The following is a 27,068-nucleotide window of genomic DNA, read 5'->3' as shown; positions in this document are numbered from 1 at the left end:
GTACATTTTGTACTTCCTTCGACATTAGATATAATTTTATATATTTAGATAAAATTGACATAATTATAGAAGATTTACATGTAATTGTCAAGGATTGTAGTATTTTTAGTGATACAACTTGTCACCCTAATCAATCTAACACCTGGATATTTCCTATATAATATGATACTGTTTGTTTTTTATTGTATATATATACACTTTATATCATGTTTTGAGTAATATATGGGAAACATTGAGTACAGTTTACTTTGAAATCAGGCAGACATGATTTATTTTATTCATATTAAATGTTTAGAATATTACAAACATGACGTTAGTAACATCCGGAGCAAATTAAAAAGGCCACCTCGGTTACACCTATACTTTAAACAATCCCAAGGGGAGACAAATGACATGCTTACAGCAAACAATACTTTTTGATAATATGGTATAGTGCATAAAGTTCAGGGGAGTGCCCGGGTCTTTTCTTAGTATGGTTAAAAATTTGTGTGTTTTCAAGGCATTTTATGATTTTTTTTTACTGTATGATTTACATACGCAAATGGCCTGTAAGTCATGTAACTTGCCATGCATTTTATACAATATTCATATAACGGATACAAAAATTAGTCTCAAAAATTGAAGATGATCTTCCAGGGAAATATAATGATAATTTTTAGCCCTTGATTTTCTGGTTGAACCTTTATAACAGTGTAGGTTTATGGTTTTGTCTTTGCTTTTCACCTTGTAATTTGACATTAAAAAGTAATAATTTTCAATGTAGCTTATATCTGTTTTTTAATGTCATTTTTTTTTCAATTTGTTTCTCATAATATCTAAAGAACAAGATGATGCATACGTATGGAACATACAAAACTAACAATAAAAAGGATTATGGTTAAGTATGTATGGTACTTTTGTTAGACAAATTAGCATTTCAAATGAAAATGTAATGCATTATACGATAAAAATTAGCATTACAATACAAAATGGAAAATTATTACTCTCTATCAGACATCAGATGTCGAGCTACATTACAAAAGTATTACTGTACATGCAGGATGAATTATTTGTCACATGTTGTTATATATGTGTTATATACGCCTCATTTTGTACTAATATTATTTTTCCAATAATCAGCAAACAATAAATGTTGACCAAGTTGATTGAAATCGTGAGGAAATACAAATTTTCTATTTTTTATGGTCTGTGAAATCGAATAAAACCTATGGCCAAAGTGTTTAATTTAAGGGTGGAATTTTAATGATGAAAGTATCGAAGAATGTGAACCAAGTTACGTTTGGGCAATAAAAATGTGATTTATTTTCCGTGGTATTATAAAGTTTGTAAATAAACCAAAGCACCCGGTCATTTGTTCAAAAGAAAGGTGTTAACACACAATGGGAGAAAATTGTATCAAATAATATGGGTGGCCGATTGAACCATAAATCAAAGTGAATTTAACATAGACAGGGATTAGTACTTATAAAAGAGAAGCTATTGAATAATTCGCCCAGAGTTCAAAACCTGACAAATATCAGTATTATACAAAAGTCATACAGATCTCTTATATGACCATGGCTTAACATAGCTTAATTTTTATCTCTAAAAGAAACCAACATGATATTTTTTTCAGAAGAAAACATGAATTATATTAAATTTTCCACTTCTTTCTAAATTTCTAGATAAAAAAGAATTAAGATCCCTTTGAATATTTGTTTATTCGTAATACTCTTTTTAGGCTCAATTTAATTTAATTTAATTTTTTTATGGACATATGGGGAGAAAATTCTCACCTCGGCAAAGTCAGCATGTAGTTGGTGAACGCTGTGATTCAATTTCCGATTTTGAAACGTTGAGTAGCTATGAAAAGGTGGCTTTTAATGCTACTTTGGATAGAAATGAAACCTTTGTGACTTGGTTCTCAAAGGGTCAACATCAGTGAAGAGTGGACTACGTCGTAGCTGGGTAGTATTTTATCTGTAAATAATGATCTTCACTCGGCCATTTCAAATTTCTCAAACTGTGGAAGTGTACTTGAATTATTTACACCATAGTGAATGTGTAGAATTTTCCTCACAATGATACTCAAAAACTGACTTTTACAAGCTTGCATTGAATTAACATAGTTTATAAAAATCTTTTTATAAAGTGTAAAACTCCCTGTGGAGTATTTTGATCAAGAAAGTGTAGTCTTTTATTGATGAAAACTATTAGAGCTTTAAGTAGTTTGTTAAAACATCAATTTTTCCACAGGTTCTAAACAATGTAATGTGACATTTGCAATGATAAAAATTGAGATGCGGCAAGTACAGAAATAATAGTAATCGACAACCATGTTTGGTGTCTCTCCAATCATTAAAATCGAGAAAAGTGATACTTTTTCCAATGACTGCATAGAATATAACCTGAAATGAAAATTATTTGAGCGTGTTGAAAAAGTAATATGAAAAGATAGTATCAGTTGTCAAGAAAAGGAAATTATTTGTATTGCCTTCAGTCCAGTTATCTGTAAAGAATCGTAAGGTGTGGAATAGCGATTCAAATCTTATAACATTTTCTGTGCTGTTTTATCGTTTTTTGTCCATCTATACTCAATCGATTAATTGTGCCATCTTTTTACTTTTAACTTTATGATGATTTTTTAATTAAAATAATTTTGAAAGTAATAAGATTCTGAATTATCTAGTTCTTTAGAATTTATAAATAGGGGAAAATTTAATTGAGTTTTATTTTTTATTTGAAAATGTTTAAGGATGATTTTAATCAGTGCATTTAATGCATATGAATATATAATGTCATTTTGATCTAAATCATATATCCTTTGTGCAGTTATTGCTTTTAACACCATTTTTAATTTCGAAGATTCAACAAAGATAGGAATTTAATTTAGGTTAAGGTGTTTACTTTGTGCAGAAAGTTTTCATCTTTTAAATAACTGTTAATGAATATACTAAGTTAGTCAATATAGTTCTAGTCTGGAATGTAATGAAGGTTATATAATTCAAACATGTAATTTTAGAACTGCATAATAAACATGGATAAGTATTAACAGCCGCAACCTCCTGGTCTGCTTGTTAGAAATTTATAACAACATGCACTATCAGAGAGATGCTGCTGATACTTTGGCTTATACATCTGTTTGATAGAATCAATCAGCATCTACTCCTGCTCTATATATTTCAAGAGTATATTTTTGTGTTATATTGACAGACCCATCAAAACTTCAGTCAAAATATTTTTAATATGTTTTTTCTAATTTTCTATAGTCTGGTGATTTTAAAATGGCTGACTTTATTCACTGTCAGTATGAGGCTTGACATTTTTTTTTTCTGGTGTATAATCTTTATCACTAAGAAGCTTATCAAATTTCCATCAGTGAAGGACATTTGTGAGGATATTATATCTGTTTTATAATCTGTAGGGAGTAAATAATCTTCAGTCACACAATGCCTTATAATCCAGACATTCTATAATTAGACTTAAAAAAAAAAGTAGCTAATGTTTCTCTAACAACTTGAGTGAAAAATACAATCATTAAGTTTTCAGCTAATAAGAAATTACAGTTGCTTTTAAAGCTCATTTTTCTTCACCTTTGAACAATCCATAGAGATTTAAAAGACATGTCTCAACCAAAGGAGACCAAATAATGTTTTTGCCTTAATGAAAATTTTCATTTATCTGTAGGTTATGTTTATCTATGTACGAGTTCCTGCATCACAATAGCAGAGTAGCTTTATCACATAGAAGATAAAGAATTCATTACTTTGCTAAGATCTCCTATCTGTCATTAATGCCATTTTCACATTATGCGCCTCTTTATTTGAATTTTTTTCTGTGACATGATGTCTTGACGGTGATTATATCCTTTCTAGATAATCAATTGTATAAAGATGTTTTTTTTCCTTCTCTTAGATCTTTGAAATCCATTTGTTAGCTGGAGATAGTATTGTATAATCATCCGTAAAGGACAAGAAAACCATTAATATTCACATTCTGTAAAATGATTTTGTGTTTCATATTCATACAGATATGGAAATGTCTTCGTCAATGGACATTTCTACAGATTTTTTCTACTAAGAGTCAACATAATGTCTTCTCAGACAATTACCAGTTTTCTTAATAATCTTTCTTTTTTTTTGTGTTTTCATTGAAAGAAAAATCAAACCAATATTTCATGCGAATGGCTGTGATATCGTTGTCAAAGCAAGACTGTCTTGTACTGTTTCAGTGCATTAGTTCTCTATTTGTCTACTTCATTATTAAAATTGTAACTCCTTTCATGTAAGATCATGTAAGAAAGTTCAGGGCCTAATGATATTTGACCATAAGACAAAAATTACATCATAGGCAGACATCTATTAACTGATGAGCATGAAATTTACCAGATAGGTGTAAATTAGAGAAGTTGCAGGTGTTTATCCTGTATTTATGTGTCTGGTAGCTGACTGAAAATCTTTCACAAAATCCAGTCGGCCTGTTTCTATGAGATGTTTCATGGTGACAGATGTCTCATTAAAGACTTATACTTTGATTAGTTTTGTCCATGGTTAGATATAGTTTTTACTTATTGACCACTATCTGGGCAATAAATTATAGACAGATGGTATAAAACACAAATGAAATGAACATTGGTCTAGTCTGCATCAGTGTGTTCCTTTCTAATTGAGTTTTGCAGTGTAGCAAAGTATATCTGGCAAATTATAGTCTTAATTGTTGTGTCATCTGTCTTTCATCAACAAATTATACCTCCACATGCCTGTGTGTACAGAATTTAGATAACCCCTTATCATCTTATCGGGCTTTAACATTATTTGTCCACTCTTGACCAGTGGTCATGACAAGATAAAGACCTAATTAGATTTTTTCATTGCCAGTCTCAATATTAATTTTCAGAATGTTATCTTAGTGGTCTGTTTGATGGTCATTCATAGCATGGATTCAGATGCTGGACTGGTCATTTATCACTTAAAGTCATCTTGAATTGGTCAGTCTAATAGCCCCACCATCTCCGACAGGTCAATCATGAATAAACCAGAAAGGGATATTGAAGCTCATTTGCAGCTACCACTTGGGTAAAGCTAAAATAATTGGAATGACCAGTGTCCTGAGTATGGGAACAATTATTTATTTTACAATTTCTTTGATTCCAATAAATTAATTCACTTTGTTTTAACCCTGGAATTAACTAGTTTGACCCTTTGTTGACCAATGTTCTATGACATATTGTATTTGCTGGTAGAAACAGGTCCTTGGAAAATCTGTAATAAATCTGTGGATCAGTTTAATATGTCCATAAATCAGGGTGATTATTAAATGTCCATAACTTTATGATGGTTGTTGCTATTAATTTTCAGAATATTTGCTGCAATAATCAGCTTGTATAGTGGACATCAACATCTATTTCTTGACCATTGATTGACATATTTGGGAATTGATTTCTGTTAATTGTAACTGAAATTTATTACTTACGACCAGTTTGTCTTGACCACTTATAACTTTTGATATTTACTGCAGGTTTATGAGATTCTGCTGGTGGTGAAAATCAATTATTAAGTCTCATATGAACATTATTGAAATTGATTATAGAAAGTATGAGTAAGGTGATTAAGTTTCCCAGTAATAATTCTCAGTATGTCATAATGAAAAATGAGAATGGATACTTTGTGGCATTATAAATTTGGCCTTGCAAATTTGCTGAAAAAATAAATTCTATAATAACTGTAAAGGTTTTTATATATATATAATATATATATATAAAATGAAAGTATCATAGCTTGATTTGATGACAAAAATTGACTGTAATCTGACAAATGGCAGATTTGTTAGATCTTTAATAATATAATCATTGAACCATTTTTGGCTGATTCCATCATCTTGTCCAGTGTTGCATCAGACAGATTTGTCAGTACTAAAGCAAAAATTAGATTTTTTTGGGGGCTGAATTACAATTAAACTCCAATTGCCATCCAGATGGAGTTACAGTGGAATTGAGTTACAAGTTCACAGAGAGCAAAACAATTCCATGGAAACCAAACAACTGTGTTGAAATTTCCCGTTGAACCATACAATTTGATCATGATGTAATTGTTATTATTTTAATTTAATATTTTATGCACTTGTTTGATTTCTTCTATTATTAATAATTTAATCATCAGGAACTTTGAGATACTTGACTTGTGATTAGAAAGCAATGGTAGTTTCTTGCATGTAATATTGTATGATCTTTAAAACTGGAGGTTCACATAAGTACACACTGACTGCAATGACATTCCAGTTGAAACATTTTTAAAAATAAAATACAGCAACTTTAAAAGTACATGTATAAGGAATTCTTTGAATCTTCAGGCAGAGTTTGCCTTAATTGTCTGTTTCTTATACTTTAACAAGAAACTATACAGTTATGTGAGAGATGGTCTGTCATTCTATCAGAGTAAACCAATATCATCTCCAATTCCAATCAGAAAATCTCAATAACATAAAAGTCACCACATCATGTTTGCTCTGACACATTTTTCTCAATAACCAGGATCCTAACCTTCAGGATTGTTACAGCTAGTAAGAAAATTATAAAGAGGAAGTCACATTCTGGCTTACACTATAACTGTGTTCGTCTCCGTCTTAATTTATCAAATAAAAACCTTTACAGAAAAAGTATGAATTCTCTCGATCTCATTTATTTTCAAACCATTTTTTGGAAATAAATAGAAATCTACTCTTCCTGACAGTAGAGATTTATTTTTTGTTTAATTGTCCTTACGAATCAGTGAAAAACAGTAGGCGGTGTAACTGAGTATTACAAATCTGTTTCTCGAATGCATTAAGTTAAGATATTTCAAGTGTAGTCAGAGTCCAAGAGAGTTGAAATTCTTTAATTTGAAATCTTTTTAAAAGAAACTACAGATCCTCCGGGGCTCTTTCCACACAAAATCTTTTATCTGAAAAAAAGATTATTAGCTCTTAAGATTTTTTGTTAATTGAACCACTGTCCTTTTATTCTTTGGCCTGTTTTTAAATTGCAAGGACCACATGCATTTTTAAATCGTTTTATATTCTTATCAAATATTATTTTATGTGCAAAACCTTGTGACTAGCTGGTGAACAACTGAACACGAAAGCATGCCATTATTTGTTAAGCTATGACTTCATGCATTTATAGATTAAAATTTGCATATTTTCAATCAAAAAATCAATGTGTTTAAAAGAGAAATTGATTGTTAGCTTAATAAATAATTTGATAATGTTTTCATTGATGACTTTAGAACATTTTTCTACATTAAAGTAATTTCTTTAAAGACATTTATTGAAAACATGTAAATTCTGAAACAAGCATCTTCTTTTATTAGGTTTTCAGCCATTTCATGTTTTTACAAGAAGCCCACTGCAAGGTTGTTGCACAATTATAAGCCATTCATCATCTTGTTAGGAACTTTTAATAACTGTATTTTCTCATAAAAGACTAACCCAAATTCATTGTGACATAAATTGAAAGTCCATCTTTTCATTTTTACTGAAAAATCAATCTACGTTAACAGAAGGTTAACTTTATTTACCAATAAACCCCAAATTGAAACAAAAAAAATCAATTCCGTATACATAGATAATGGTTAAAGGGCAGAAATCAAAGAAAATTGAAAGATTAGCGAGATCTAATTTGTCTCCTGTATTGATATTGGTACAATCTATCACCGTGGATTATTGGAGGTTTCATCCATGTAATCATGGCACTACAATGAGAAAGAAGCAGTATGCAAGTTAATGCTAAACGAAAGATTTTCAGATGAACTTTCATTGCATGTTTTCGCCTTATACATACAAATTAAGTCAGAAATTGACGATTGTAAAAGAGCTACAAAAAAGCAATAAAATAGGATCAATACCATACTATAAGGTTTAATGGTCGTTCACTGTACAAATTGGCTCGGAAATTAAAGACGGACCCAAGATTTACTGTTGCTTAAGGCTGATTTAATAAAAGACGCTATAAAATTATGAGGTTTTATTTGTAAATGGAAGTTTAAGGGTTAAATAAAGAGGGTATACTCATTTCCCTGTGACAGAAATGTATTTGTTTTTTGTTGGTTAAATTGGAAGCAGTTGAAACCGATACCAAATTAAATTGTGATTTGATACTGAGGTAGTTCCATAAAGGAAATTTGAGCTGTTATATCAGAGATTGAATGGATATATATAGCTTCAGGGAGGTTACACTCTATCTAGTGCAAATATGTGTGGGTGGGAACGGAATGCTTAAAACTGAATAAGTTTGACGATTGTAAAATATAGAGGACTTAGTAGGCTTCCCTTTATATTAGCATTTGTTACATTGTATAATAATTCTGTATTTGTCAGGTGATGGTCATCATTATATTTTCTATATTGCTACAAAAACATCTACAAAGAGTAGAATAGGTCATGGATATGAAAAAGGTCTGACCATCTTTTTCCTGGATGATAATTTGAGTACAAATGTTAGTTCTTATGAAATGAAATACTTGGGACGTGATGCATTTTAGTTAAAGTTTCAATTTTGCTCTTTTGCATGCATATGGATATATATTCAAAGTTTAGTTATTTGATAGTGTTGAAATTAGATTATTTATACCAGAGGGCTGTTCTAACATGCATATAGATCACATTTATCAAAGCAACTGCTTTTTTTGTAACCAATATGTGCCTTTAAAATGTAATTAATATATTTTTACTAAATTTAAAGCTCTGCCTAACAGATATTAGTTTTTTCTGCCAAAAAAAGTTTGGTCTTGAAATAATATTGGCTTAGTTTAGTTTAAACATATTTATTTATAGTGGATTGGGAAACAAGTTTTGCAACTTATATGAATCCCTTTCCACTTTAGCAGACACTGACAGAAATTTTGTATCATTTTTTTTCTCCAACATAAGAAGTTGAGGTTGCTTGCTTCCGTGTTTGGTTAATAACACTTTTGACGCTAATAAACTCTCCAGAAAGTGCTTAGATGTTGAGTATGTCTGGACAATCTGCTATGAAAGTTTTCTCTGGTAATGATTGATAGAAGCAAGCCATTCTGACAATTCTCTAGATATTTAACAACCTATTATTGTCTACTTTAACAATATAACAGCATACCAATTGTTCAGCATACTTTGAAAGTAATTATTTATTAACCTAACAGATTTTGTTTGAATTTATTTGATTTGACCTTATTATTTTGCTTGACTGTTGATTAATGTGTAGAAGATTATAAAGAAATTTTTAAAGGCTAGTAATGTTTTTATTTTTTTTCCATAGAGGTCACTCAGGGATGCGCATGGGGTAGGGGAATCTAAGAAATGACGAGGATATTATACTAACAACAAATCATTCTACTATTTTTTGTTATCTATGGTCAAACAGGTCAAACCCAGATTATAAGTCAAGGTTGTCACAACTCTCTAGCACAATACAGTCTAAACAGTTCACAAATTTGAAGATAGTTATTTGACAGTAAAATTTAGTTATTCACTCTTAGAAGACAGCTATGCAATTATTTATAATGGATAGTAAATTAAATCATTTATTTTGTGATTCCAATATTTTTGGTATATATATATCAGATTTGTTTGAAGAAAACCAACTGTTAATGATGAATATAAACTCACTGATAATCTTAGCATATCAGTTGAAGGTTTATTAATCCATAATTACAAGTCTGAAAAGCAAGACCTAGAAAACCATTCAAAGGTGCTTATCTGTAAATAGATATGTAAATCTGTTTGATGCCTAAAATTGTAACTTGCATTAAAACAAATTTAATATCTTGCTCCACTGATATTTTGCTAAGACTTAACGATTTTGCTTTTGAAATGATGTTTGTGAAATTGACCATGTAATTAACAATGACTGCAGGAGTTGTTCAAACCATTGACCAGCTCCTTTAAAGATAAAACCTCGCTGAAGCATGTGTCGGCTTAGACAGGTAAAGGTGTCAGACCCCAACGCTCTACAAAATTACCTGCCCCTAGGATCAAGGTGGTCATTATCTTCCTATGCCCACCTGTCACTAGGTCTAATGCAAGCGTAAATTAGTTTTCTTTTGATCACAGCCATGAACTTGGGGCTCATAATTAACGAAACCATTTCAGTATTATACTTTTGAAATGTCTCTTTCACAAAAAAAAAATAATAGCCTAATTGGTATACTCAATTTAGTGGGAGACCAGAAAACATCTGTCAAACTTAAGAATATTCTTCTTAACAGTAAAATATATTTATGGTATTGGGATTATGATATTTTACGATGTCTGGTTGTCATAAAAGTTTTAATATTTGTAATGGTTCATTCTTTTGAGTGAATGCTATAGATAAAAGTTTATGTCCCAAGTTTTTTTGTCTTCTGGAGAAATGAAATATTTAGTTCTCAGTGGTATTGATTTATCACTTTACCATGAAAGACTATAGTTTATATAAGACTTTCTTTGTAGCATTTTTTCTCCATGGAAGAATTTTAACAATAATGGAACCTGCACTTTTGTTATTATCCAATGTAACCAGATGACCGGGGCAGGTTATTAACAGCAATCCTCGCTCAAAATTGTAAAGATAAGGGGGAGATAACTCAATAAATAATTCTATCTTGCATGTGCACTGAATAATCTTTTTTATAATTTTGTTAATTGATGAAGAAATAATTTTATGATTGATTTGATTTCAATGAGTTGTCTGATCTAAAAATAAATTTAGTCCCAGCAAGAGTCCATTGTAGCAAGGACCCTTTCTTATCTGTTATTGAATTAATTATGAAGATGACAATTGCAAATTTTCCAACATGATAAATTTAATTATATTTTTGTTCAGTTGGAGTTCCCAATAATTGATTTAAATTTGATGAGAAGGCAAAATTAATTTCATTAGAACAAAGAGAATTTTGTAGGATTTAATCAAGTTTTTGCGTTTGATTAATGCAACTGTTTTTTGTAAGTTGGATATAATAATATTTTCACCACCTTTGAATTGCGGCATATTAGGTTATGCAAACTTGCAACATTTTCACAGATCTTCATGAGGATTTGATTTAACAGTTTTGATTAACGAGCCATGGGGTCAACTTTTTTCCACTGGGCATAAAATTATCAATTGAAAAGATTTAATGATGCTGTCACTTAAAAATATTTTGATCAATTTAAAGTCAACGTGAACATCTCTAGATTTATCGGAATTTATGTTGTAATCAAACAGCCGCTCCGATCTTTTAGCCCCTTTTTCACATGCAGAAGATTAATAGAAGGACATGATTAATCGAGAGCCATGATTCACATTGACTGAAAGGTTCCCACATGATGGATTACACGTATATGTTCTACGATGAACAAACATACCCTGGGTCAGTTCTTCAGAGATATTTGTCAAGCTCGAAACTGAATATAGATTTATGTACATTTCATTGGAAGTTTAACAGACAGATCTATTAGTGAAATCAGTTACATAAGAAAAAATAAATTTCTGCCACAGCATTTGACTGACAAGGTGTCGGAGCATATGTAAATTTATATATAATCCGTGAAGAAATATTGATTCCGCTTCTATTGCAGCGTCAGTGAAATTGACTTTATATTAATTCAATGTTGATTATAAATGAAACTGAAGTATAAGAATCTATGTCGCTATCAGGCAAAAGTATGCTGTTGCTATCTGACAGTTTGTTATGGAAACGGTCAAAATACACGATATAGCTGTACAGGGAGATAACTTTCGTCAATTTTTTTTTAAAATGCGTAAAATGAGGCAATATTTGAGAAAGATAAGATAAATTCTTTAACGTGAGAAAATATTTGAAAATTTGATAAATGATTTGTGAATGAATTTGTTCCCACCTGTTTTAAAACATTGTAACAATTGTCAACCAGAATGTGTACAGTTTAGCTTAATAGAGACAAATCATTTATAGATTTTATATAAATATTTCTTCAGGGGATTATGTGTGCATGTTGTTGAATTTAATATGAATTTTTAAGTCATAAATTATTATTATATCAATATTTTGAAAGCAATTTTTACCATTTCAATAGCAGTAGTTTAACACTGTTTAATAGGGTCAACAATAGTTTAAAATAAATTTCAGTTAATGTCCCTAGAAAATGAAAGGAGATTAAAATCATATTATTGCAATGATTTGAAGTGGAGAACAGACTCAAATAGGTCTGTTTTAACGACTATAACCTTTCAATTGATACTTATCAACAGTTGAAAAGTGAAGGTTTACTAAATTTCGTGAAATTAACGTCATTCTTTTTAAACTCTGAATTTTTGGGGATCTTTTAGGGTTCTTTCTCTTTTGAATAATTTATTTGCTTTCAAAAAATGTCTATTTTGTCCTATGATTTATTATATTTTTATAGATACTTAAGATAAAGTTTAAAAACCTGTCAAGTCTTTATTCGGGAGATTTTGAGGTCAATAATATTTTGATATGATACAAAATTAACCACTGTAAAAGAATATTACATTTTGTAAACTTGAATGCATGTAGACAGCCTTAAGAGATGATATGTATGATAGTATTCTATTCTGAAAGTTTCTAGATGTTTGATAAGTCAATATTTCAAGGCTTTTTAAATTTTGACTGATTTGTTAGATTGGATTTTGTATTGAATAATTTAGCAAAAATAAAAACCAGTTATGTTTATCATATTCTCTAAGAAAGCACAAAAATAAAGATAATAACAAATAAAAAATCTAATTTTTCATATGAAAATAGGATGTATAAGTCTTGTATCAGTCAGTAAAAAGATAGTAGAAGACATATTTGAGGAGATTTTTAAAGTGAGACGCGGTATGGGCTTTGGTCATTGTTGAAGGCCAAATAGTAACCTATTTTTTTTAATTTCTGTGTCATTTTAGTCTCTTGTGGACAGTTGTCTCATTGGCAATCATACCACATCTTCCTATCTCCATTTAGTTAAACTGACTTCACCCAGATGTTTGGTTGGATTATTATTGTCAATGCGACTAATTTTGTTGTCAGATTTGAAATTCTTAATTATAATGTACATGACTGGTTTGATTACATCCCTTGTTTTAAGTCAACTTCAATAGGCTATCTGCTAAGGACGTGTCACTCATAATGTCACGATACCATTACATAGAAGTGCTCCATATTAGGAGAGACCTTTGTTAAGCATTATAACAATAATTGTGGATTATAACTCACATTATATTTGGCTTTTGTTACGATTTAGGCAAAAAGTCCAAACTAATGAAATTCATAATAGCATTTTAAACTGTAATTGTACAGACAGATTGATGCAGAATGTCCATTTTATTTGTGAGATGCGACCAATAATTTCATGCATGCATTTGAGACTTTTGTGACAAGTTATCATTCGCATTTTAATCAATCAAATTATTAGATCCTCATGTACAAAGGAAATTTAAAGACAGAATTTAAAAGAGAATTCCTGAAATGAAATAAGTTTGACCTATTAGTTGATTAGATAAGAAGACACTATCCTCATTTGTTATTCAGATCCCGTCTGCTCCTTCCTTTAACATGTGACAGGCTAATTTTCATGAGCTTCAAAGAATACCTCTTATTTTATCCCTCATTTCATGCAGGTCAAAAAAGGTACACAACATCCCTACTCTTGATGGATTAATTTGAGCAAGAAGATTAATGAGAAAGAAACATTATTACGCGAATTGTGTAAACAAACAGTATTTTTCTTTGTTCCGTGCTGATTGCACAAGACCTAAAACGTGGAAAAAATTAATAAGATGTTACGTTCTCCAAATGCCTTTTAATGACCATCCGTCTAAATTGTCAAAAAATGATTAATTGCTCTTTCCGTTAGATTCATGGCTGAAGACGCGGGGCAAATTTCCTGTAAAAAATTGTTTGCTTACTTTTGATCTGAAGAAATTGGCTTGAAGTGGCATATTATTACGGGATAAGAAGATAATGTTGTTTGAAATTCCGGAGGAAATGTGAATTTCTCCTGGGATTTAATTATCACATGGAGTTCAATTAATTTGAAAAGACAAATAGGAAACTAAATGAATTAAAACTAATCAAATCTAAAGACATGCAATGTTTACAGAAGGAAGTTTTAAAATAATAAAGATTGTACTTGTATGAAATTATTTGTAAAATTTAATTTTTGACATTGAAATATGTTACTTCCTGTACAGGTATAAATTGATATTCATATTTCATTATTTTCAGTTAGACAGCTGTATGACTTTGATAAATTATTCACTGGAGTTTTAAAATTACCATACCAAAGGAAATGACATACATATATATTGCAAATATTTGGTCAAATGAATAAATTTTACAACTGTCAATATATTATTTAATTATCTCCCCTTGTACAGGAAACATTATTCGTAAATAAAACTGACAAATAAATTCAATTGCAACCTCAAAACATTCAATGTAGAAGAAAACCTCATTTATGACTTTAATAATTACAACTAAATGCGGAGGGGTTTTAATGTCCGATCATCAAGGTTTGACAAATAGCAATAAGAATTTCAGGACCACATAATTTCTATATTTGAGGTTCATTCTTGTAACATTTTTACTTATGACCTTATATCTTTCTTCTTGCAGATTTTCTACAACATCAGACAATAAAATTACAGTGAATTTATTTGACAGCATAGATGTATATTGTCCATACTACCCACCTATGTCAGATAATTCTACATGGGAATATTATGTGATATATTTAGTAAGTATATTGAATATTAAATTCACGCCAGCTCATCCCTCAATAAAAACCATGCTATTTTAAATTTTGTAGTCTTTATATGAAGTCAGGAAATAGTTAAATGATATCTTATTTTATTACAAAAACAAAGCAAAAATTAACAAAGCTCATGTAAAACTACAGAAAAAACAAAGGCTTCATAGCGGATTGACAGGACATTAAGATTTTAGAGGAAACAGTAGTTTGCCTGTGTTCAAATCTCAGAAATTCGTTAAGAAAAAACAAATTCAGGTAAAAAAAAACAAAAAACTTAGAATATTACATGCACTCCAATAGTAGCGAGACAAGGTGTTAATAAAATAAAAGAGTCTAATGATGCGAAGGAAGGGAGGTAATTGTTGTACAATATAGTAAATGAAGAAAGACAACTCTTGTACGTAATAGTAAAGGAAGAAAGACAACTCTTGTTCAAACACTTGGCATTGTACTGAAGAATTTACTATGATTTAACCTCATTAATTCAAATGTATTGCCCTGACTAAGAAAGGTTTAACCGTATAAAAACCATCTGCAAAGACAGGAAAATTAACAGAATGATTTTTGAGATTTTGTAGATGACTTACAATATATATTTTTCTATTACAGGTCAGCAAAGCTGAGTATGATCAGTGTACTGTGTTTGACCCATCTAAATCATTAATGATTATAAACTGTAGTAATCCTACTAAAAGTGATGTATTCTTTACTATTTGGATAGACCCTTTTCAAGGATTTCCAAATACTCCAGATTTTTCTAGTGGAAATACATATTATATGATAAGTAAGTGTTTTAATGTAGCATAATTGGTTTAATGAAGCTTTAAAAAATGTTCTGTCTTGCATTTGGTAAATGTTTAAGATATGAAAATATGAAGATGTAGTATGATTGCCCAATTAGACGACCAGTACTTTCCATAAGAGACCAAAATGACACATAAATGAACATTATTTGGGCACTTTAGTTTACAGCCTTCAACAATAAGTAAAACCCATAGCATACATTTTCCAAATTTTCAAGCTGAGCATGTTCACTGAAATAGCATTCAAACCAGTTTACAAATAAAAATGAAGGACACCATAAATATACAGCTTTATAATTATGGTCAAGAACATAAGTTGATCTAAATGAACTTGTACATCACTAACACATACATTGAGAAAAAATAAAGAGTTGAGGCAAGCAACACTTAAGAGAAACATGACATTTGTAAACTAAAAGTCTAGTAAGCGTAACTTAGTACTAGTACATAAACTATTGTGGGGTTCATCTGGTTTATTGGTTAAATTGCTTAATTCACTCTAAATGTAACAACACTTACTGTATGTCCTTTATAATCATATGACATTTAAGAGCATTAAAAACATTGTGTACAGTGTGTTATAAACAAGTATTAAGATTGAGAATATAAATGGGGAATGTGTCAGAGTTATCAACCAAATCAAAGAGCAGAAAACAACCAAAGGCCACTAATGGTTCTCAAGACGGGGAGAAAATCCCTTTATCCAGAGGTGGGCTTCAACGGCCCTTAAACAAAAATATGAACTAGTTCAGTGAAAGAGGACGTCCCACTAAACTCAGACACATGTTTTACACCAGAATCAGATTTCATTTAAATAAGAGTCATTATTGGTGCTTGAATTGAAACAGTTGAAATATCAAATCAAACACGAAAGTTGAAGACTTAAAAATACAAAAATTCTGAAAAGATGTGCCAAACATGGTTAAAGCAATCTAAACCTTTTCAACATTTTATATATAGGTAGTGCACACATAATTAGAATCACTCACTCCCTCACTGAGGCGATTCCTTGCTTCATTTAAAATGTACTTCCGTCAATGATTTTACACCCCATTGAACTTTACAAAAAGATGCATCCCATTCTTAAAACTAAAATGCTGATCATGTTCTAAATGAGAGGGACATTCTCAGGATGTGTAAGGTTTTCATTCTCCATTTGTATAATGTTTCTGATTGTATAAGGTTTTCATTCTCCGATTGTATAAGGTTTCTGATTGTATAAGGTTTTCATTCTCCGATTGTATAAGGTTTCTGATTGTATGAGGTTTTCATTCTCTGATTGTATAAGGTTTTACTATTCTTATTATTGACTGTATATTTTCAGGCTCATCAACAGGAAAGCCTGGAGGATTATCTAACCAGTATCAGGACATTGGCGCCTGTCATACGAAAAACATGAAACTAAAAATAGATATATGTTGTTCATCAACTAATAATAATACACAAGGTGGGTGTTTTAATTTATGAACTGTACTATAGGTTAATCGAAGACTTCATTACATTGACTGAGAGACAGATTAATTGTATTTTAGACCTTCACAAAATATATATGTCTTTTCTATTTTTATCAGTTCAGATTTGATATGATCAGCTGCTAACTTAGAATAGTTTAAAAACACCTTAAAATGGCGGTAGATGATGATAATGCAGTGAATTGTAATAAAAAACATTTCTGTTTTCACAATACTTCGTTATGTAACAACAGATGCAAACTGACAATGCTATTCAAATTTAATGATCCGTATCATTCTCCATATAAATTGTATAATACCCTACTGCAACTGCAAATGTATTTTATTCTCCATATAAATTGTATAATACCTTACTGCAACGGCAAATGTATTTTATTCTCCATATAAATTGTATAATACCCTACTGCAACTGCAAATGTATTTTGTTCTCCATATAAATTGTATAATACCCTACTGCAACGGCAAATGTATTTTATTCTCCATATAAATTGTATATTACCCTACTGCAACGGCAAATGTATTTTATTCTCCATATAAATTGTATATTACCCTACTGCAACGGCAAATGTATTTTATTCTCCATATAAATTGTATATTACCCTACTGCAACGGCAAATGTATTTTATTCTCCATATAAATTGTATATTACCCTACTGCAACGGCAAATGTATTTTATTCTCCATATAAATTGTATATTACCCTACTGCAATGGCAAATGTATTTTATTCTCCATATAAATTGTATAATACCCTTCTGCAACGGCAAATGTATTTTATTCTCCATATAAATTGTATATTACCCTACTGCAACGACAAATGTATTTTATTCTCCATATAAATTGTATAATACCCTACTGCAACGGCAAATGTATATTATTTTCCATATAAATTGTATATTACCCTACTGCAACGGCAAATGTATTTTATTCTCCATATAAATTGTATATTACCCTACTGCAACGGCAAATGTATTTTATTCTCCATATAAATTGTATATTACCCTACTGCAATGGCAAATGTATTTTATTCTCCATATAAATTGTATATTACCCTTCTGCAACGGCAAATGTATTTTATTCTCCATATAAATTGTATAATACCCTTCTGCAACAGCAAATGTATTTTATTCTCCATATAAATTGTATATTACCCTACTGCAACGGCAAATGTATTTTATTCTCCATATAAATTGTATAATACCCTACTGCAACGGCAAATGTATTTTATTTTCCTCTCTTTACAAAAAGTGTAAGCAGATAACAGTTAATGGTATATTTTTCCAAAGATCATTCTATAGTTTCTTATTTAAATGTCTTTTTGTAATTTTGTAAGAAAGAGATAAATGAAGTCGTGTCATGTGACTTGAAGATGAAATTGATATTTTGTGTAAAGCACTTCCTTTTTGTTATACATACGTTACCTAGCAATGTAATATTTACCCAATTTGAATAGAAATCGTTGTATTGTATTATCCTACCATTTTGTACATCGACATATACAAATTGGAAAAGTGATCTGAAAGTGGTTTGAGTTTAAGTAAAGATTTTGATATACATAATTTTACACTTAGGCAAAATATGTTCATGCTGTGAGTACTAGGAAATTATTTTTCTGCATGTTGGTGCACTGTTAAGGATGAAATGATATATCCTTTAGTTATAGAAAATGTCAACTAGTTTTATCATTCATTCATCAATTGACTGAAAGGCCCATATAAGTGCTATAAAATTAACGCTGATGGAATGATGGATAGATTTAAAGGATAAAATTTGCAAAAACAAGTCATTTCAGTATATCATGTAGACTGTACAGTTGGCACACATTTCACAATCTGGTTAAAATATTTCAAAATTTGTAACAAGTAGTTTAGAAATTGAAATTGATCTTTAATATAACACAGAAACTTTTGCCTGTGTCTGGAATTATTTGGAAAAACACAACATTTATTCCTGCATGTTGATGAAAATAGATTGTGTTTTTTCATCAGATTTTTCCAGATATTTTTCATTACTTTCTTCCCTCCACTCACCTTTTGTAGATCTCATTGCATTTTATCAACCTCATCATCTAGGTAATTGTTTGAACTCCCTGTGAAGGTGGTGGTGACTGGTTAATCATGATTATCATTATTGTGATTATGTGAAAATGTTGATCATGATTACGTGAAAATGTAATCCTTTGCATGTGTAGAATAATTTGTACTGACATAACTTAGTCCTTCATGTGCAAATTTAATAAGGTTGTAGGATTGTCCCTCGTAGAAAACAAAATAGATTTGAATTACTTTAGAAAAAAATATCACTTCAAATGAAAATCTTTATAAAAATATTGCAATACTTGCTTATGCTTAGTTTGAAATGTTATATCTTACTGCTGAAAGGGATCAGATTACGAAAAGCAATTATTTTCATTTTACATCTTTCTATAACTTCATTTGCTCTCTACTTTTTTTTTTATATAATTTTACGTACACTTTAAATTCTCTTTTATTTGTAAGAGAGTTTTACAACAAATTTGTGTTTTTGTTAATCAATTTCATTTTTTTTCTTCAGATTCATCTTCAACAAGTACAACAACTCCAGGAGGACAACAAACACAGCCTCCTGCTACACCAAATCCACCAACACAACAAACAACAACAACAAAGAAGCCAATTACAGCGACACCAACTCCTGCAACAACAACTACAACACAAAAACCTTCCTCAAGTAGGTGTTATATCAAATCTATTTTCCAACAATATTTTCTACAAAAAAAAGTTTTCAATGGGTTTATCTTGTAACTTATTGTTATATGGACAACTATGAATTCAGTATTATTTGTGGGATACCAACTTTTGTCAGTTTCATGGGGATGGGTAAAACCACAGTTTTAGATGTCTGACTGAGTATAGATTTTCCATGGGCTTCTGTATAAACTTTGATGCCAAACCACCAAGTAAAATATCAACAAAAAGGACAAGTTTCTCCTCAATCAATTAAAACGGATTTCCACAAAAATAAAGGAATCCACAGTGGGCTAGTTAAGTATTGGCATTTTGATGTATAACAGTCAACAAAACACCAGTCTTTACTACTGAAAAAAATATAGCCTAACCATAATTTTACAAAGAATTAAACAAATTTTATTTCAAATAACCCATGGTTCCCTCACTATTTAACTTGAATATATTTTAATGCATTAAATCATATTCATCATCATCATCCTCATCATTATTTGTTCATGATCAGACATTTGTTCACCCAAAATCATACTGTTTTTATTCAAAACCATATCAAGGACTAAAGATTGAAACTATGACTACACATGTTTAGTTTCAGGTAAATGTTTTTTTTTAACAAATTGATAATTAAAAAAGGAATAGATATAGGAAGATGAGACAACTCTCCATCCAAATAACAATTTATTTTAAAAGTAAACCAATATAGGTCAATGAACCGCCTTCAACACGGAGCTTTGTCAGATTCAAGTTATCTTTGAAAATGTTTTTCTATTGTACAATGACAAAGGAAAATGTTGGTGATTAAAGTAACATACTTGCCAGTTGCACGCTGATATTGGTGTACTCGTATTGCTCATTGTACTCTAGTCTGCTGCGGCAAGAACAATGGCATGAGAAAATGACAAAATAGATTTAAAAAAAACAGGTTTTATTGTAAAATTCTATGAAAGGACCATGTTGTAAGTTTGTTTTTTTATGACAGGAAAATAATATGACTGTGATTTGAGTACCCTTGTAGTTACTGGGACAGCTAAGTTAAAAGAAATACTTTACAATTATTTGAGATCAAATCATTAATGATATATATTTCTATTTTCAGCTACAAAGTTTCCAGGAGGGAAGCCAAGTGATCCTAGCCAACAAATTGTAATAGATGCCACAGGCAATAAAAATAGTGGACTTATAAACAATGCAAGGACATTGCGGCCTTCTTTGACTTTAATAGTTTTAATGACATTGACATATTTAATACATCCACAACGGTAGCAGTAGTTTCATAGTTAAAGTATGCATTTGGATCTGTGTGTGAGTGAACAGTGACATCAATTATGCAAAACTGTCAACATTCATATCAGCCAATCATATTCTTAGCTGCTGTGATGACCAAAAAAGTTGCCCAATCATATGCTTTGTTGCAATGGTGGAAGAAGGATATTGGCCAATAGATAAACTTCTTTCTTGTAGTGGCAGGAAGAAAGCAATCAGTGATGACAAAAAATAGTTAGCCAATCATATTCTTTATTGGGATGATGGGATGGAAGCAATACTTGTTAAATTGTTGTGTTATAGATAAAGCAAGTTTGAAAACTTTTTTGGTGTGACTTTCATTGTTAAAATTTTATTTGTTTTGAAATGAAATGGCAGTTTGATTATGTCAATAATTACATCAGTTATACCTTAAAGTGATGTTGATTTGGTTGCCTCAGAAATAATATAAGAAATTTTATTTTTGTTCTTGAGCTGATAATTTGGCTGGAAAATTAAAAAAGTCTTAATATCTTCAGCTAGTATGAAAGCTTTCATGCATGATTGAAACTTGAGAAAATGTGAATACTCAATTTTTACAACATCATGTTTTTAAGTTTTCTGGTACCACTACAGCTCAAAGCTGTTAGTTTTATATTTGATAAATGAGTATTGTTTTTGAAGTAAGAGGTAGTCCCAAATAGATTTCTCATGTCTCATTGTTTATAAATTTCATTCACATTTTTTTTCTATGCATAAGCTGATAAATTATGCTGCATTTTCCACAGCATTGTATTAAGAATGTTATATCAGATAGAAAATAAAGATTGATAGAAAGAAAATGAGGTCAGAAGGTCAAACAGTCTTTCATAGTCTTCATTTTCATATCTACAATTCCGTGTTTCCATAAAATCTTTTTTAGTACCATGCCTTTACCAAACATTTATACCCACAGAGTACCTTAGTTAAATAAAATCTTTAAATGAAAAAGTAAAAAACAAACAAATGGTACAAGAACATATCATATTACAAAACATTCCATTTTTGAAACCAGGGCTGCGTTCAATATCGTAGTGGCTACGTAGTGCTACATAGATTTTGACTATTGAACGTGTAGCTATAGACTAGTTATTATTCCACATTACAATTGTCCTGAATGGAGTCGATAATTTGGAGTCTTTTTTGATTATTTTATATTTTTGTCAAAGGGTGAAAGTAAATAATTTGTCAAAATTGTAAGAAAATTAAACGAGCCAAATTAATTTTAGTTCAGGTGTTAGGTACCACCTTAAACAGGATCTTAAAATCGTAAAAATTCAAATCTATAACGTCAAAATCGCAATAATAAATTCACTCAATAATTTCTGGATTTACAGTATCTTAAAATACAAACAAAATACATCTTTACAATGTTTTCTTTATCATGTTGAACCAAAATATTTTAGCATCACAAAAGTGTATCAAAGTGCATTACTTATCAATGAATGCAACTTACATTAAGTGCTATTATTTATATTATTGTACATAACTGCCTCATTATGAATACAAGTTTTCATTGGCTTAAATCATGATCTGATTTGCATATATACAAGATGTAGATATGTTCAGTTTGTAAATATTGTGTGTTATTTTGGAGTAAAATTTCCAAAGTGAAAACAAGTCTTTCACTCTAAAATCAATTATTTATCTTAATTTTGTATATAAATGAGTGTGTTGGCAATGAAATGAATGGATGTGTTGAGTGTAATATAGATCAAGTGAAATTGTAATAACAAGTAAAAAACATATTTTCATCTTTGCCTGCTAGTTAGTACCCATTAAACGACATGCTGTTTTAAAAGTTTCTAGCAAACAAGCATTTTAACTTTCAAGAGTTATTCCCCTTAGTTACCTTCAAATTTTTATCAATTTTATATGACCCCAAAACCTTTTGGATCATGCAAGTACTATTTTACAAAATCAACAATGATTTGTGTACATGATTTTTTCCCCTTAAATTTTATTTTATTAAAACTTCTAAATGAAATCATATTATATTTTTGTACCTGAAACTTTCTCATAACTTAATGATTCCTTTGATACTATTTTAACAGAGTTATTTAAATGCTAATTTTGATCATTTTCAATTTTCAAATGATATGTTTTAAATCAAATTTTTAATAAACTCATATTTTTTGATAATATATTTACATATATTTGCATTATTTAAAAATTTTCATTTCATCAGAATATTTCTTGATGCGTCAATCGTCAATTTGTTGCTTCAGTTGGTATTTTTCTGAAATCAAAAGTATTAGATAAAATGATGAAAATCAAGCCTAACTTATTTTTTGTATCAATGGATACTCCAAAAAAAGATTTGTGAAAAAACTAGATTATTATTCTCTATTGGATCTAAGTTTAGAAATTAAAGGTATAGCTTGAAAGAAGCTTAACCCATATTTTTTTAAGCCAACTTCATGCCATTGTTTTGCAACATCAATTGCTTCATCAAAAATCAACAAAGTATGTATCATGAGAACCAAATATGATGGAAATATTGAGAAAAATTTGTGCAATTAAAGGGTTACAAATATACTATTTGCAGAAAACTGAAGTCTCAGTACAAGTTTTTGCCTTTGTTTGTTGTAAGAACAGACAAATTTATGAAAACCCAATTTTCATGAATCACTGGACTTACAGTTATCAACTTCAATGCATTTAAATGTAGATCTGATTTCAATTATCAAACAAATAAAGTACCTGCAACCTTTCTGTGAAAATGTCAGTGAATTATGAATACTAAAGATATATGGGTGAAAGTTAAGCAATCCTTTAAGTGTTTTGTATGGTGTAAATGGCAAACTGTGTGTGTGGTAGTGTTTTATATTGTGCATTGGTTGTGTGTGATTGTTTTATACTAAAGATTGTATATAATTGTGTGTATATAGTGTATATATATTATGTAGACATGGTACATGCATTATCAATGCTTAAATGATGTTAGTTTATTTCTACTGTTATTTTTTCTTAAAAACATGGATTTGCCAAACATGTCCCCCCTGCCCCCTAAAATTGCTTCAAATTTAATTAAGGACCCTTTATAAAAATGTTTTGTGATACTTTGTGAAGAAATATTTTATTGTTCTTTATTCAAAGTTGCAATGCAATTAATAATAATATTTGATTATTAGAGAAATTGCTGATAATTCTGAGAAACATAAGCCGGCATATTAGGAGATGAAACCACTTTCTCTATTTGATATCTTTTGGAGAAAATATGTCATGTTCAAAAATTGAAAATTTTGATAAAAGCTTCTATTAACAAAGAATTTTCATGTAAAGACAGACCATTAATAAGGAATACTTTTGACTTAAGTTACTAAATGCATTGTCTTGATGGAAGTAATTCTAGAAATTTCTTTTTATGCTTTAATGAGGATTTTATGATATTCAAAAACACGACTTTGAATATTTCAGTATACTTTTGAAGGAACATGAGTTAAAGAGAAAAACAACTAGACAATAAAAATCTGAATATATAAAACTCATTTTATTGAAGAAATTAAAACATGAACAAAAAATATTTTGAGAAGAAACAACAGTAGAATGTGTTTGATTCAGTATTACATATTTGACAATGAAAAAGACGACTTTATTGTCATATCTGGCTTTGTGCTTTAAAAGTATAATTTATTATTATTATTGAAATGAACATGTAACTGATTTTGTGTTATATTTTGTTTGTTGTTTCTTTTTTCAAATTGCTGATTTGTTTTTTGAGTTGTTTGTTTTGTTTTAGATTAGCTTTAATTACTGCTGTTATATGTTATATAAATCAGTCTTGCTGAATACTTTTTTATAACTCAAACATTTAAAATCAGAAACTTAAAAAGAAAAAGCTTCAATTTTAAATGAGAAGGGTTTGACATCCCTCCAGAGAGGTAACTCTCTGTAAATCAACTGAATGATTTAACTGCATTGTAAAATTCAAGCATCTTTTTCACATAGACTTTAATTTTTATAGCAGACTATTTGATCACTTATTTTGTTTTTTCATTTTCAAAATTGGAATTATTCATGGTCCCATTTTACTTCCAAATAGATTTTTTCAGTGATATTATTTGTTTTCTAAAAAAAATAAATGTCAGAAAAATTAAAAGAAAGTAACATTGTGTACCCAATATGTTTGTTACCCCTGAATATAAGATTATTATTTATTTTTAGCTTATATTTTTTTCAATATCTAATTCATAATATGCAAATTGAAATACCCCATTAGTTGAAGAGTAGATTTGTTTTGGTTTTTGTTGTAGTTTGCAACAGAGTTACCTCATGGCAAATGTATGTGGAATGAAGTAAAAAAGATGTATCCTTGAAAAACTGATATGAAAATGTAAATAAATTGTCCAGTCTCTCTGCTTCAGGGAATTTTTAATTTGATGAAGATCATGATTACAATGATGTTGTAGTACAATATTTCTGTGGAGATTTTAATGACAATACATTATATGTTTGAAATTTGTTATTGTGTGAATGATTAAAAAGTCAGCAATGTGAAAAAAACTATGAAATAAATGAAATGAACAAATTATATTGTAGTTTCCCTTTTACTGAGTTTATTTCCCCAAGATCTAATTTATACATCTCATGTATACAACTACCCATAATTATTTCGACTGAAACAAATATTGTGCCATTGTATGAAGATTTTAATTTGAGAGGTAGAAGGCCTGATCAATACATTCCATTCTCAATTTTATGGTTTTCTCTTGTCTTGAGATCTGCATTTTCATCATGCTAAAAGGTATCAGAAACTATAGATAAGAAAACATCGATGATGGGTGTCTAGAAAAAAAGTAAGGTATTCATGTTCATCTGAAATTTCAGCTGACAATGACCTTATTTGTTCAAACATTTGGTCTCTTCTTGATAAGCTCATATGGCAGAAGTCCTTGCTTTAATTTTCATTGTTCATTGTCTGCTTGAAAAAAATGTAGAGTTTTTGTTTTGACATGAAGGACTATGACAGAAGGTAGACAAAATGGACTCCAATAAGGCAGCCCCATTACCTATTTATTGAAACTTTATATTTCAGACCTTGATCTTTCATAGTTTGTATGGTGATATATGATAGTCTTAAGGCTTCAATCTATATTAAACAGTTAATTCCCCAACCGTAGCATTAATTTTACCCTTATCCCTCTGTACATCGGTTTGTACATCTCGAAATTGGTTTCCATTCTCTAACTAGTTTGTCTCAACCAAATGTTATGAAACTTATACACACTGCTTATTACCACAACAAAAAAAGGCAACAGTAGTATATCTATGTTCAACAGTCATAATTCGTTTAAGCAAAAACAATCCGGGTAACTAAAATCGATGATAACACATCAGCTATAAGAGGAAAACTAAGGAAACAACAGACACGGAACTACAACAAAAGCAAATGCCAACATACATAGAAACAGACAGAAGTTAACATATTCCTGACTTGGTGAAGGCCAAATTAAGAAAAACCGGTGGGTTGTACCTTGTTTAATGACTTGCCAAACCACCTGCTTATACGACAATGGTAAAAATACTGCTAAATTGACTACAGGATTACAGTACGAACAAACGCAATAACACAAAGCACAAAGAATTATATAATATAGTAATACATGAACATATAAACCGCAGAATGACAACTGACTATGAATTTACAACAGCATTTAGTTCATTGGTCAGTGGACGTTTCTGCGATTGAGTCTGTATCTAAGATACTATAGATAAGAAGACATTGATGATAGTTGTATAAAAATAAATGTAATGTGCTAATATTCATGTTCATCTGACATTTCATATGACAATGAACTTATCTTTCTAGTATTTTTTAGCATTTGGACTCTTCTTTATTAGGTCATTTTTTTCGAATACTTTTATCAATAGGGCAACTATATTTCGTATATCGAATAATTGTGAGATGTGCAAGTCCTGCTGGCAGGCTTTATCTTTTTAACCTTTACCTCATATTAAGGACCATTGATAATGTTATGTGCATCTTATACATATCCTAAAACCTTGACTTCAAATTTTTTGAAATAAAATGCAATCATGATCAGCAAATCATGTGAGACACCACAGCCGGTGAATGCTTGTTTTATCGTTTGTTTTTTAT

General features: G+C 29.9%; 1 protein-coding gene across 3 annotated transcripts in view; it reads left to right on the top strand.

The window, feature by feature from the left end:
* LOC143083038 (ephrin-4-like) overlaps positions 1-25,499 on the top strand; it is a 133,730-nt gene extending 108,231 nt beyond the window's left edge. For 2 of the 3 annotated variants that reach the window (XM_076259168.1, XM_076259166.1), the window contains exons 2-7: positions 14,550-14,670; positions 15,295-15,469; positions 16,813-16,935; positions 18,530-18,547; positions 19,512-19,667; positions 20,781-25,499. In XM_076259168.1, coding sequence (XP_076115283.1) covers positions 14,550-14,670; positions 15,295-15,469; positions 16,813-16,935; positions 18,530-18,547; positions 19,512-19,667; positions 20,781-20,947 — 760 coding nt within the window. In that variant the 3' untranslated portion in view covers positions 20,948-25,499. The remainder of the gene's footprint in view (positions 1-14,549; positions 14,671-15,294; positions 15,470-16,812; positions 16,936-18,529; positions 18,548-19,511; positions 19,668-20,780) is intronic. The other variant, XM_076259167.1, reaches the window with a different exon arrangement.
* The last annotated feature ends 1,569 nt before the right edge of the window (positions 25,500-27,068 follow it).

Source organism: Mytilus galloprovincialis, chromosome 7 (assembly GCF_965363235.1).
Source record: "Mytilus galloprovincialis chromosome 7, xbMytGall1.hap1.1, whole genome shotgun sequence".
NCBI classification, from domain to species: Eukaryota; Metazoa; Mollusca; class Bivalvia; order Mytilida; family Mytilidae; genus Mytilus; species Mytilus galloprovincialis.
This window is presented reverse-complemented; position numbering and strand designations above follow the sequence as displayed.